The 14,846-nt window shown below is 47.1% G+C and overlaps 1 protein-coding gene across 2 annotated transcripts in view; it reads right to left on the reverse strand.

The window, feature by feature from the left end:
- The window catches only part of cdh24b (cadherin 24, type 2b), a 137,516-nt gene that overhangs the window by 72,818 nt on the left and 49,852 nt on the right, over nucleotides 1-14,846 (reverse strand). For both annotated transcript variants that reach the window (XM_020462471.2, XM_031807197.1), the window contains exon 2: nucleotides 12,022-13,839. In XM_020462471.2, the coding sequence (XP_020318060.2) occupies nucleotides 12,022-13,575 (1,554 nt within the window). In that variant the 5' untranslated portion in view covers nucleotides 13,576-13,839. The remainder of the gene's footprint in view (nucleotides 1-12,021; nucleotides 13,840-14,846) is intronic.

A 14,846-nucleotide genomic window follows, 5' to 3' on the forward strand; every position in this document is an offset into this window, starting at 1 on the left:
CTGGAACACATCCAAACAAACACCCTCTCATCTATTCCGATCCATCCATGGGGCAATGGCCATGAACTAGGATAATCATAATCTCAATATCCATTATGATGCACCAGCTCAGCTAGGCCTGCTATTCTCACAAACAGTTGTCTCTGAAAGCTCATCAAACTGTGAAATACAGTTCTATACCGTTGCAACAATGAATGAAAGTAGGAATTTAGCAGATATTAAGTTGAGGCCTAATCAATTATTCCCCAACTATTGAGGAGGACCATGCTGTATTGTTCCTGACTGCTGCTGGTTTATTGGATCAGCCCTGGCTGGTTGGTGGCTGGGGCTCTCTCAAGCAGAGCGGGGAAATAGCAGAATAGGCCCTCCATCTCCCCCTCAACGGTTTGCCTGGCCCTGCTCAGGGGATGCACTCCACACATCAGCATTCATTCTCATTACCGCTCAAACGTGGACGGAATAGGAACCCTGATAAAAGAGCGCAAAATTAGCCCCTACTCCAGAAAAGTGTGACATTGTGAGAAAAGTGCGAGTGGGGAGCGCTTGGAAGCATCGTTGCGCGGCAACAGCTAAGCACATTTGCTAAACGAAATGAAAATGGATACTCTGATTCTAAATATTCATTAGGTTTTTACAGAATCCCATTTCAAGGAGAACAATTGTATAGATGTATGACCTCCCAGGAGGTAAACAATTCACATGGATGTTGACAAGACTGTTTGCGCCTGTAAACCAAATATAACCTTTTTCTAAGTTTCCACTGTCTGCAAATTTGAGCTGAACAATTCTATATGCATTATGTTTCCATATATTTGACCATTCCTCCTTCCACAACAGAGGGTAACACTCTTAGTACTATTACCACTCTATTCCAGGAATTACTAATTAATTCTATGTAAATTACAATGTCTACAAATAAATTGGCAGGCAGTGAAGCGATTTCGTGGGAAGGGTGCCGGATTGAGACCCGCAAATAGACCTGAGTCACCACATGGCAGCTGGCCTTGGGGTCCTTTAAGGTTGTCACGGATACTGCCCTTGCAGTACATCCGGTATTAGTTATTTGGGGAATCTTAACTTGGAGGACTTCTATCTTCATCCTGGATGTTTTGGGTTGGCCCGCCTGGTCTGCACACCAGTGGAGGCTGCTGAGGGGAGGACGGCTCATAATAACGGCTGGAACGGGAGCATATGGAATGGCGTCAAACACATGGAAACCATGTGTTTGATGTATTTGATACCGCTCCATCCCTCCCGCTTCAGCCAATAGCACGAGCCCGTCCTCCCCAATTAAGATGCCACCAGCCTCCTGTGCGGCACACTCAGCTGGTCAAGACCACCAGAAGTGAAGGTTTCACACTCACAAAACTAAACACATTCAGGGTTCTTAACGAAGGGGTCGTTAACGGCCTTAACGACGTGGCTTAACGAGGGGACTTAACGAGGCCCTTAATGAAGCTCCTGCCATCATTACCACAGTGAGTGGTGTCTGTGATGACAAAAGGCCGGCCAATCTCTGGCCCGGGAGGTGAGGAGAAGAGTCCTCTCAAGATGTGCCCTCTAACCTGGCCGTCACTGATCAACACACAGCACTGTATATGGTACAACACAGGGCCCTCCATAACACCATCTAACCTGTCGGCCACTGTTCAACACACAGCATTATTTGGTACAACACTGGGCCCTCCATAACACCATCTAACCTGTCCGCCACTGTTCAACACACAGCACTGTATATGGTACAACACAGGGCCCTCCATAACACCATCTAACCTGTCCGCCACTGTTCAACACACAGCATTATTTGGTACAACACAGGGCCCTCCATAACACCATCTAACCTATCCGCCACTGTTCAACACACAGCATTATTTGGTACAACACAGGGCCCTCCATAACACCATCTAACCTGTCCGCCACTGTTCAACACACAGCACTGTATATGGTACAACACAGGGCCCTCCATAACACCATCTAACCTGTCTTCATAACATTAACCATTAGCTTTATATGGACTCCCGTTAACTCACATACCTTTCATTCAACCAATAACAGCATAGATGAATGATCTCATCTAACATTACAGTACAACAACGCTATCATGTAGTACACATACCTATTGACATTCACCACGACCAATAACGCCCCTTGACTTCCACTGTAAGAGCCCAAAACAGCCAGCTGCTTCATCAAATCCATTGGGGAAAAAAACAAGTCATCCACAGACCACATCAGAGAAATCACCAAACTCACCACAGTATCACCTGCCAGAGTAATCAGACTCAGACTTCAGCAGTGGCAGTACTGACTGAGGCGCCTGCTACTGTGTATGCAAACCTTGGCTCCCAGACCCCTAAATCACTTAAATTACTTATATTATGATAAGGTAATATGCTTATACTCATATACTCAATTTCACATTTTTGCAATAACCATACATCATAAACCACAGAAAAAGCACTCCGTGTCAACCTCTAAATCACTTAAATAACTTATAGCCGTATACTCAATATCACATTTCTGCCTCACAATAAATCATAAAAACACAAGAAGTAAGAAAATCCACTTTGCATCTGCGCATTAGGCTAATGAATATGTTTTCCTCAGCACACATTCTGGGGGGGGGGTGTAGAAGGAGAAAGCATGGTTATGGGAAATTGGTGTTGACTCAAGGAAAAGAGCAATAGCCTCCAGTGGCACGGGGGACTCGAGGCATCATTCCACCACACAGGGACTACTGTAGTGGGAGGTTCAATCCCCATCACACTAGGGAGAAGAATCAAAGGCTTTGGAGACAGCGTGAGGGAGGATATGCCTAGATCTTCAACTGCATTGTGGAGAATGGTCTCCTCGTGCACTGTTTGGTGGACTACCACTGTACACATCATGACTTCAAAGAGCCAGTGTCCCATGATCGATGTATACCAAGTGTCTAGACGTCTAGGGCTGTTTCCGTGCCGTTCATACCAACCCACTCCTTTCGTGTCCTCGGGGGGGAGTCAACAAGGGCATAGGGGAGAAGGGCACGGTATCAATTTGGGATGTGGCCAGCAACAACTTCACTTCAGAGCCAACTTTATAAACTAGCCTTGTGGCTAAATACAGAATGTGCTCGGAGCCATGTTCTAGACAGCCTCTCAGTGTGTCTTTCTTACCCTTGCAGGACACATCAAAGTGTAACTATGCCAGAAATGAAACACAGTGCTCTTGCTCCAGTGTGTTGCGTGGCCTGGCTGGCCAAAGAACTAATCTTAAAGACACTTGTCTAATGACAGAGGGTCAGACGGGTCTTCACCCCAGATCACCCTCCAGCTGGCAGGCCCCAGGGCCGGGACTGTGAGCCTATATCCGTGACCACAGCCTTCCCCACCCCCCCTTCCACCCTTTCTACCCCCCCCCCCCCCCACCCCCCCCCCCAGCACCTGCAGCCTGAGGAAACAGCTGAGTGCGGGCCAGGGCTCTGGAGCCATGACAGGGGCCAAGAGAGAAGAGGCCTAATCTACCCAGTGACACATAATTAAAGTCAACACTATCAGACGAGATGCTGTGAGAGAGAGTCTGATCATCATCGGACGCTTTATCCCAGCTGGATACTCCAGATAACCAGCTGGCCCAGAGGGGTAGAGCTCTGGTCTGTTACTTAGCCACAACCCCCCCCCCCCCACACACACGGCCTCATACAATCACACCATAGATTTGGGTTCAGTAAAAATACCAAGGAAACTCCCCTCACCGGATTTACACTTGGCTTCTGTAATTTTTGGGGGTCTGGTTTCTTTCTGATCTTTCTCTCTAAGTGTCAACAGAACAGCAGGTATGGGGTCAATCGTGTGCCTTGTGAGCAAGATTGATTCCAGCCTTGTGTTTGGCCTGTATTGGATTCTTAATATAATGTGGTTGTGTTGTGGACAGTTTGTCCTGGTCTGTTGTGATCTAATTCAGTCCAGTGTTAGTGGTTATGCAGCAACATGCCCCCCCCCCCCCCCACACTTTGGCCAACATGTATTATTCCTCAGACCTTATCACCACAAGCCTCTTTACACATACTGTTATTATGCCCTGCCATCATGATAGTTTATTCACAACAAAACTGATTTTAGCTTTTAGCTCTAGACTACGCAAATCCTGCTTTTGATTATCCTAATCAGCTGATATATGAGAGAGAACCGTGTGGTGCTCAGTGCAGATCGTTTTGTATCGCCCAATGCCCATTCTGATGATGTATACTCCACATCATATTTTTAGCAGGAGGGCAAGTGGCAACGTGGGAAAAGGCCACCGGAGGCCTACTGTAATTCACGTCTGTACATTTAAAGGGCAAATCGCCCACATATATGCCACCGCGTGCCACTGCCAAGAGGACTGCTCCTTGCCAATGGGATTTTAGAGAGAGCAGAGGGGAATAGAAAAAAAATGGGTCTTGCAGCACTGTTTGAATGTTTTCCCAATCATTTAGCATGAATCTGTTTGTGTGCATTGTGTGCATTGTGTGCATTGTGTGCATTGGTGCATTTGTGTATTTTTGCATTGCATGTACAGCAAATGAGCGTGTGGATCTGTATGTTGGTTATGCACCCATGCTTGTGTGTGTGTGTGTGTGTGTGTGTGTGTGTGTATGTGTGCGTGCGTGCGTGTGTAGAGAGATGGGCACAGTGCCCTATCCCTCCCCTCCGACCCGACCCAACTCACTGGCCTCCTTCAGGGGCACTGGGGGAAGTGGAGCGGATGGCCATGCAGTCTCACTCTCAGCTCAGAGGCCAGTGAATAAATATTAGCTCAAGGTCACGAGCTGCACTCACACCAGGCCATGCATAATCAGGAGTTCACCCCAGCTAGGGCCTTCACTTCATATAATCACGGCTTTACCCACGCGGTGTGTTTAATTTGATCAAATCGCTGAGTTTAACCTGAATATGCTGTTAGTTCCATAATAGCACAATTAACCCTCATGTGGGTTCAACTGTATAATAACATAGCGCACCTGTTTAACAAACCATATCACATGCTTGTATACTTAAGTCACTATTTCACCTCCATACATATCTTACTGTACGTTATATTCGATACATGTGCTTTATGTGTACTTCATACTGTACATGTTAATGGTACGACATTCTGGTCCCGGTTGAAATGTATGTAATCAGTGGGTTATCTTGAGGTAGAATGGTGGTACACCATGACGGGTATCATTGTGAGTTTCTCCAGGTAAAACACTCCCTTCTCAACATTAGAGACTTAGCTATGGTAAATGCTTTAAATTCATACACTCACTTTGCAAATTTGCTCGACATTATTCTGAGATTAAACACAAGCTATAAAAAGAGAAAGGAGAGCAGAACAAAGGTAGAGAAAGGCAGGCTTTTGTACGCTTTTGAATTTCACCTTTAATAGACTCCACAGTTTCTCCTCACGCTCTCTCCCTTTCTCTCTCACACGCTCCCCTCTCTCTCCGCTCCCACTCAGCACAGAAGTTGTTTGAATTTGCTCTCCACTGGGTTTTTTAATATTAAACCACACTCTCTCTCACTCTCTCGTTTGCTCCACTCCCTCTCCCCTGCCTCCTTCCTTTATTCTCGCCATGCACGCTGCCTCTTCCTCTTTCCTTACTTGTCCTCCTTTACAGCCTCTCTCCTCTGGTCTCCATCCTCTCTGTCTGGCTGAGTAGGGTTGATAGACTGTGAGGGTCAACTCTAGAACGTGCCCCCGCTCCTTTCTTTTATCCTCACGTGCTCTTCCACTCTGTTAGTTGTACGCCATTAACCTTTACACACTTTCTTCCCTCATTTTCCCCTCTTTGCATTATCCTCTCTGCTTAAACGCTTCCCCCGTTTCCTCCCTCTTTCCATCCCTCCTTTCCCCTCTCTCCATCCCTCCATCCCTCCATTCCCCTCTCTCATCCCTCCATTCCCCTCTCTCCATCCCTCCATTCCCCTCTCTCCATCCCTCCTTTCCCCTCTTTCCATCCCTCCATTCCCCTCTCTCCATCCCTCCATTCCCCTCTCTCCATCCCTCCTTTCCCCTCTTTCCATCCCTCCATTCCCCTCTCTCCATCCCTCCTTTCCCCTCTCTCCATCCCTCCTTTCCCCTCTCTCCATCCCTCCTTTCCCCTCTCTCCATCCCTCCTTTCCCCTCTTTCCATCCCTCCATTCCCCTCTCTCCATCCCTCCATTCCCCTCTCTCCATCCCTCCTTTCCCCTCTCTCCATCCCTCCATTCCCCTCTCTCCATCCCTCCATTCCCCTCTCTCCATCCCTCCATTCCCCTCTCTCCATCCCTCCATTCCCCTCTCTCCATCCCTCCATTCCCATTCTCTCCATCCCTCCTTTCCCCTCTCTCCATCCCTCCATTCCCCTCTCTCCATCCCTCCATTCCCCTCTCTCCATCCCTCCTTTCCCCTCTTTCCATCCCTCCATTCCCCTCTCTCCATCCCTCCATTCCCCTCTCTCCATCCCTCCTTTCCCCTCTCTCCATCCCTCCTTTCCCCTCTCTCCATCCCTCCTTTCCCCTCTTTCCATCCCTCCATTCCCCTCTCTCCATCCCTCCTTTCCCCTCTCTCCATCCCTCCTTTCCCCTCTCTCCATCCCTCCTTTCCCCTCTCTCCATCCCTCCTTTCCCCTCTCTCCATCCCTCCTTTCCCCTCTTTCCATCCCTCCATTCCCCTCTCTCCATCCCTCCATTCCCCTCTCTCCATCCCTCCTTTCCCCTCTCTCCATCCCTCCTTTCCCCTCTCTCCATCCCTCCTTTCCCCTCTTTCCATCCCTCCATTCCCCTCTCTCCATCCCTCCTTTTCCCTCTCTCCATCCCTCCATTCCCCTCTCTCCATCCCTCCATTCCCCTCTCTCCATCCCTCCTTTCCCCTCTCTCCATCCCTCCATTCCCCTCTTTCCATCCCTCCATTCCCCTCTCTCCATCCCTCCTTTCCCCTCTCTCCAACCCTCCATTCGACCCTTTCTGGTCTCTAAATCTGTCTTCGCCCCAGTCCCATTCCACCGGCCCTTGATCCCCCCCCCCACCTCTCTTTCCTTCTCTCGCTCCCTTCCTGCCTCCTTTATCTCTCTCGCTCTCTCTCCCTCCCTCCATCTTCCTCCTCTGTCTCTAATTGCTCTCTCGCCCCTGCTGTGCTTCAGCCCTGAGGCTAAATGACATTCCCAGGGAGAGAGGAAACGTAAAGAAAACACAAAGCAGTTTGGAATGAGACATTTTAGGATTATTATTGATGAGCTTCCTGCCAGCAGGTGCGTGCTGTAACTGTTGCCCCCCTACGAGCTCCTCTTCTCTTTAACTCCCCTGCTTTCTCTCTTTCTTTTCCTCGCACTTTGCGCATAATGAGCTCCTTGTACATGCGTATAATTGTGTTTCGTGACTTTGTAGGGGCATTTGTGACCTATTTGTGTGCGTGCGTGCGAGTGCAGGGGTGCGTCTGAGTGCACAGCGGCTGCTGAGTTAAACCAACATGTTGGTCTCCATTTAAGGGACAAGGAGGAGATGGTCCCCCGCTCACGGCCAAGGAGCCAATGAACAAAGAGCTGTGAAACACTGAGTTCCAGAGAACCACACAGCCCTGCGAACCCCCCCGCGACAGCCACCAAATACCAGCGCCAACACAACAAAGACTACTACCCCCTGCCCTCACAAGACATATTAAACACTACTACCGCCGTCAACATATAATGCACTTAAAACCGCCGCTCTCAATCCCGATTGGTTCTCATCTTATGGAAATGCAGAAATGTTATACAAATCCAATTAGATAAAGATTCAGAGTGTGTTCATGAAGATCCCTTTTAAGATAATATTTTTTTTTACAGACAGATCAGTTCAGAGTGTTGTGTGTGCATGGAGAGTATTATGATCTAGGTAGGTTGTTTTGGGGGACAGGGATCATATAAATACTGATCAAATCTAACCAGACCATCTCCTACTTCGCCCCTGGTTTAACAATGACGCCCATCCAGACAGCTAGAGGGTTTTGAGTCATGCAGGTGAACGACAGCTCAGGCAGCGTAGATAGAATATGCACTGGGCTCAGCAAATAAATACTTTTGAAATGCCATTTCAGCTTAGTGAGGCTCCCACAGAGAGAGGAGAGCAGTGTTATAGTTCACTCGAGCACTACCGAGGCAAACACAAACCTTTGCTACACGCCTATCCACTCTGCATTCTGTCAGTACTCTGTTTCCCCCTTGGCACTGTTAGAATCTTAAAAAACCCATTATGGAACATGTGATGACAACGTCAATGAAATCCTTCATTATCACATGGCTGAGATGCTGGCTCCACCAGATGCACATAGACATCCAGCGCTGTGCTGTGTACAGACTTTCTGTCCTCAAGGTACTGTGGCGTTAACCATGTTTAATGTTACAACAATCAATGTTTGGGACATGAGTTATATATGTGGGGTCTGAAATGATTGACTCCCTTGATAAAGATGGGCAAAAAATGACAGTGTAAAAAAAGAAGAAGATTCAAATACTGAGCATTATTGAATGCTCGAAAAAAAATGGGAAATTATATTATTTTATCCTAATACAATTGCTCATAGAAAGAGATTTTGTTTAAGAGGCACTATCTAGTTTTCGACGCCAAACCCACCACTGGCGTGCGTGGCCAAAGAGCTCTGTTTCCACGTCATCCAACAAATGTAAACACCTGGAGTTTTCTAAACTGCATTGGCACTTGGATTGAAACGGGTGCTTTGGTCAGATGACATGAAAATAGAGCTCTTTGGCCACGGTGGTGGGGTTGCCGTCGAAATGACAATGAATAAACACAAAAGGTCCCCATACCTACTGTAAATTAAGGAGGTGGATCGTTGATGTTATGGGGCCATTTTGCTCATGAACTTTACCCAGTAACAGGACAAAAACCTGGATTTCTCTGCTAGGAGGCTGAAACATGGCCTTAATTGGATCTTCCAGGTGGACAATAACCTGGATTTCTCTGCTAGGAGGCTGAAACATGGCCTTAATTGGATCTTCCAGGTGGACAATAACCTGGATTTCTCTGCTAGGAGGCTGAAACATGGCCTTAATTGGATCTTCCAGGTGGACAATAACCTGGATTTCTCTGCTAGGAGGCTGAAACATGGCCTTAATTGGATCTTCCAGGTGGACAATAACCTGGATTTCTCTGCTAGGAGGCTGAAACATGGCCTTAATTGGATCTTCCAGGTGGACAATAACCTGGATTTCTCTGCTAGGAGGCTGAAATATGGCCTTAATTGGATCTTCCAGGTGGACAATAACCTGGATTTCTCTGCTAGGAGGCTGAAACATGGCCTTAATTGGATCTTCCAGGTGGACAATAACCTGGATTTCTCTGCTAGGAGGCTGAAATATGGCCTTAATTGGATCTTCCAGGTGGACAATAACAGCAAGCACACTTCAAAATCCACAAAGAAATGGTTAATTGGCCACAAAATAAACATTTTGCAATGGCTATTTCCCTCTCCGGACTTGAAACCCATTGAAAACCTGTGGTTTGAATTGAAGAGGGCAGTTCATAAGCACAGACGAAGGATACAAAGGATTAGGAAGGATTCTGTATGGAGAAATAGTCTATGATTACTCCCAATGTGTTCTCCAACTCAGTGCTGTTATCTTCACAATCATTTTGACCCCTAACTTTTTGAGAGAGAAAAAGTATTACTTGTTAAACAAAATCTCTTCCTTTGATCAATTGTATTCGTATAAAATAGTATAATTTGCCAATTTCTTTGAGCATACAATATAGCTCAGTATTTGAATGATTTATTTTATGCAGTATTTTTTTGCTCATGTTTATCAAGGGTGTCAGTCATTTCAGATCCTCCTGTATATAGCAATATATAGTAATATGTGTGTGTGTGTTTGCGTACATGTCTGTCTGTTTGTGTGTGTGTGTGCGTGTGTGTACAGTATGTGTGTGTGTGTGTGTGTGTGTGTGTGTGTGTGTGTGTGTGTGTGTGTGTGTGTGTGTGTGTGTGTGTGTGTGTGTGTGTGTGTGTGTGTGTGTGTGTATGTGTATGTGTGTGTGTGTGTCTTTGACGGCTAAAACCATGAACTGCAACGCATCTGGCACAAGCACCGGCTGTCTATACAGTATATCCGTCATCACAGTCTCCATCATCGAACCATGATCATCTCTCTAATTAAGGAGACGCAAAGCATCATGTCCCCATTGATCTTCAGTGTGTTGCAGCTGAGCCTGCAGCCTGTACAGCCTGTAGCATATACTGGGCCAGAGTAGGAAGGTGAAACATTCATACGTATTAAGATGTATAAAAGCATTATGCATGTATGTACAGCTCTGATACACCCTGAAATGAATGACACACACACACACACACACACACACACATGAAAACACACACAATTGGTGTTCTGGGGGGACTCCATGTGTCAGCGATATCATATGGCGCGCGTGTGTGGTCTGGCTGTGTTCCCTCATAGAGCTCAATACAATCTGCAGGCGTAAATACCTGCTCACCAGAGCATATTGGAACTAATGACTTACAATGCTGGCCATCTGTACCACTGGACATTCAGCTCATGCATTCTGTCCTTGCCCGTTCTGTATCAATTTGGGCAATTTGTCATCCATCATACATCATGTCCTGGAAGGCCTGATTGAGGTGCCCATATTAAGCATTCCCTAATAGTCAGTAGGCTACTTACAGACTCCGGTCTCAGTCGGAGAGGGCCCCTGCCTGACAGTCTGTACAGCAAGATATAAACCGTGAAGCAATTTGGCCTAAGCGTTTGTAAAATAGGATCTGCAGACAGGGAGACATTTCCCACAGAGCGGGGCTTCTTCCCCCCTCTCTCTTTTTCCCTCAGTGCTGTCAGACAGCCCGCAGCACTCACACAGAATCATTACTATTCATTTACTCAGCAAACTGGCCACAGTGACTTATACATTAGCCATCTTACACTGCAGCGTATCAACACAGTGCAACTCTAAGGTTAAGTACAGCGAGAGCTTGGGTATGCTCATGTCCAGCCAACATGGCCTAAGTCACATCCACAGTAGTCTTTGGAAACCAATGGAGCAGGATGAGTCGGCTACACGATTGCTATAATGAATTACCAGAGCGTAGGGGGAGAAATACAGCCCCTGGTAGTATTTTGAGGTGGTTGATGTAGTCGTGATAAATCTATGTTCGTAAGATGTATCAAGGGCAGCAGGTAGCCTAGAGGTTCAGAGCGTCGGGCCAGTAACCCGAAAGATCACTGGTTCGAATCCCCGACCCAACTAGGTGAAAAAAATCTATCGGTGTGACCTTGAGCAAGGCACTTAACCCTAATTGCTCCTGTAAATCGCTCTGGATAAAAGTGTCTGCTAAATGACTAAAATGTACATGTAAATCAACCTGATTGAAATATCATTCCACCGGGCCTACTGGACTGCTGGCCACGAGGGAGAAGAATTGACAGGTCCTGACCTGGTCTGAAATGAGAGAAAACTTTTACTACTGCCTTCGGGATCAATGATGTAATGAAAAACTGAGCACATTAATTTGAATGAAGATGTAATTTCCCATTGGTGTGTGTAGATTGGTGCTAGTCATGACTGGTCCCAGGGGCCCATATGGATGAAGGGGTTTTGTTGAGCCTCAGTGCCTCATTGATTCATCTAAGTCTTCATGAGGATTGGAGGGCACCACAGTAGACTGGTCTGCTGTAAATCAATTCCAATTGAAAGGTTTACGACACATACAAAACAAACCCTGCAGCTGCTGAGGACAATGAGATAGTACCACCAGTGGACATAAAGAGCATTAATGTTAGTTAATGTTAGGGTTGAATTAGGACAGTTCAGAACTTGGGGCTCTTCAACTCTGGTCCTGGAGTTGGTGTGCAGGCTTTTGTACTTGCCCAGCCTTAACACACCTGATTCAACTCATCATGGTCTTCAGTCAGGACCACGATTAGTTGAGCCAGGTGTGAGAGTAGGAGTTAGAGTTAGAGACCCTTGGCTGGAATAAGTTACACATAAAGTGATTCATAACTCTAATGAATAGTTAATAAAGGTTCCTTACCCGTCCGATGAGCACCGGTTCAGGCCCGCTGTACTCTTCAATCACAAAGAACTGGTTCCAGATCCAACTCCTCCTGCTGCGTGACCGAGCCCCCTCCCCATCCATTTGACCACGGCCCTCCTCCTCATCCGCCTCTTGGAACACCAGGCCCCGCCCATTCCCGGGATGGGACTCAACTGTCATCCCCCCACCGGCTGCCTTGTCCTGGTTGAAGCCCCAGTGTGTGTCTGGGTGGAGTTTGAGGACATGGCTGCTATCGATTGGCTCTGTGGCGCCACCTTCAGGGTCTTGAGTGGCAATCGGACTGAGGATTTTGAGTCCTGGTGAGGCTGTGTGAAGAAAACTCTCCTTATGGGAATCCCCTGCCACACTCCCAGTCCCCTCTCCCTGGGGCTGCGAGGTGAACACTGAGGGAGGGCCAGCATTTGTCTGAGAAGAGATGCTTGAGGGGAGATGCTTGGTCATGGCCGGAGGGTCAGTCTTACTGGTCTTACTGATGGTCACCTCCCTGTCAGTGTCGAGACTGACCTCATTCATAGGTGTTGACAGAGGGTGAGAGGTGTGTTTGCTCTTCCAAGTGACTGTACTATCTGCAGCCCTCATCTCAGAGTTGTCTTTTCCCACACCAGAATCTAGAGTGACTTCACTTAAAGTGTGAACAGCCTTTTCTAGACTTGGATCAGGATTTGTGACAGGGTTTATATGCGGCAGTGCAGTTGGATTATCCAATGCGAAGTGGTTTTGAGTAACAGCCAAATCTTGCTTCTGTAATTTTAGGGCCTCCATCGGGCTGTGATCCACATCAATCAAATCTCTCTTTCTGCTTCGACTGCTCTTGCTCTGAAAATCATTCAGACTCGGAACACTCTGCATCTGTGAGTTCACAATCATCACCAGGTTCTCTTTTGACAGCAGTTTTAGGACACTGTAGCTGCCGGTCACATTTAATTTTCTGGTTGAATCCATAGTGAGTCCTTTGCCTTGCAGCCCTGTGGTGTGAATGCTCAGATCTGGTCTCACTCTGGATCGGGAAATGGATTTGAATCTGGTTCTATTGGAGTGTAGGTCTGGTCTACGGTGAACTAGGAATGCTTTCTCCCTCCTCCCTGTTTTGGTGGGAGTCCCAGCATTATTGGTACCATTCTTGATCTTTTTAAGTTCTTTCTCCTGGACCGATTCCATGTTATTGGGCGACAGAGTTGATTCTCCTTTTTTGATAGGGTTTTCTTCCATGTCCAGAACTGGATTAGGTTTAAAAGCCTGCCTCTCCTTATTAGATGGCATGGCTGCATGATTCTGGGGTATTTTGGGGTGAGAGATAGAGCCACTATCACCACCCAGGTCATGTCCAATTGAGTTTCTAAGAGTCACCATGGGCATCATGTTTGAATTCACGCTTGAATCCCATTGGTCCGCTATTCTGTTCTCCCCTAGCTTCAGCAGGTGAGTCCCGCCCACCCCTCTTCTCCGGACAATCTTAGCGGCTGAACCTTCTCCCATAAGCTCCTCCCACAGACACAGTGAGACCAATAGGAGCAGATTCCTGGTGATCATCTTGTCCTGTGGTGAGATGTCCTAGTTTGAGTGATGCTTGGTGCAAGGAAACACTTGTTTTCCGGCTGTCTTCATTCTCTCTATTTCACTTTCCCTTATATCCTCCCTCTCACTCTTCCATTACGTGCCCTTCACACTGAGATGGAGGACAGGCGCCGCGTTGAATATCTTTCTCTATCTGTTCACAGCTCCTCTCTGCTGTTTCCCCCCCCACCCCCCTCTTGCAGAATGTCTCGTTCAGTTTCCCAGGGAGGGTTGAACACCCTGAGAGAAAGGATAGAGATAATTCAGTTAGAACTTGAATCATCCCACTGTGTTAATTAAAAGTGGAGCGACACAGCAAGGTAGGTAGGATAACTCACAGATGAACAAGCAGGACAGATCAACTAACGGGGCAGAAATCACATTTACACAAGCAGTGGTGCGTCGCGAGGTACAGTCAGATAGTTGTTGTTACGCTGAGTGCCGAAAGTGTTCCTGTAGGTCGCACTGTGTTGCCACGCGCAATACGGATTCATGCCTTTGATTTTGTGCACTCTTGTTGTTTCGAGCTTTGTGAGTTGTGTACTGTTTTTGTTTAACTGTGTGCTGTCTTGTGCAGTGTGGTGGCGTTGGTGTGTAGGACACTTGAGCAGTGTTGTGGTGCAGACAGACCCTGTCAGTACATTCATTGGGGCATGAATAAAGTCCAAATAATCCCAAAAGACTCCTCCTTCACCCTTTCTCCCTTCCTCTCCTGCCCTCCTTCCCCATTTAAACAAATCGTTTTTCTTAAGAAAAAACCTTACACTTCCTCCTCCTCGTCTTTTCCTATTACCACCTCTCCCACTCACCACCCGTCTCTCTAGCTCTGCCTATCTATCCATCGCAGTCTCTCCATCGTTCTCCGCCCCAGGTTTGTTTTAGTATGCTATCCCTTCCTCTGCTCGTCTTTCCTGTCCTTTCCTCGTTCCCTGTCAATCATGAGATGCTGTCGTAGCGTCCCTCACCCTCCGTGCTCTCTCTCTAACTTCAATCAATCAGCCAACCCTCTCCCTTTGACGGCCCAGTGACATTGGAATTGACAGGTGTCTGGCATCCATATTGATGACACAACATACCATTATAAAACCCATATAGTACTCATATATCAAGTGGAACATTTCGTATTCACAGTCACAGTATTTACTGACTAGAAGTACCACAACACAAGTTAACAGGGTATCATTCATTGAATATGTCTGTATTTCCGGGAGCGTTACTACACATGCAGGCTACTGCAGTTTGAAGAT

The sequence above is a fragment of the Oncorhynchus kisutch genome, linkage group LG27 (genome assembly GCF_002021735.2).
Source record: "Oncorhynchus kisutch isolate 150728-3 linkage group LG27, Okis_V2, whole genome shotgun sequence".
In the NCBI taxonomy this organism is placed as follows: Eukaryota; Metazoa; Chordata; class Actinopteri; order Salmoniformes; family Salmonidae; genus Oncorhynchus; species Oncorhynchus kisutch.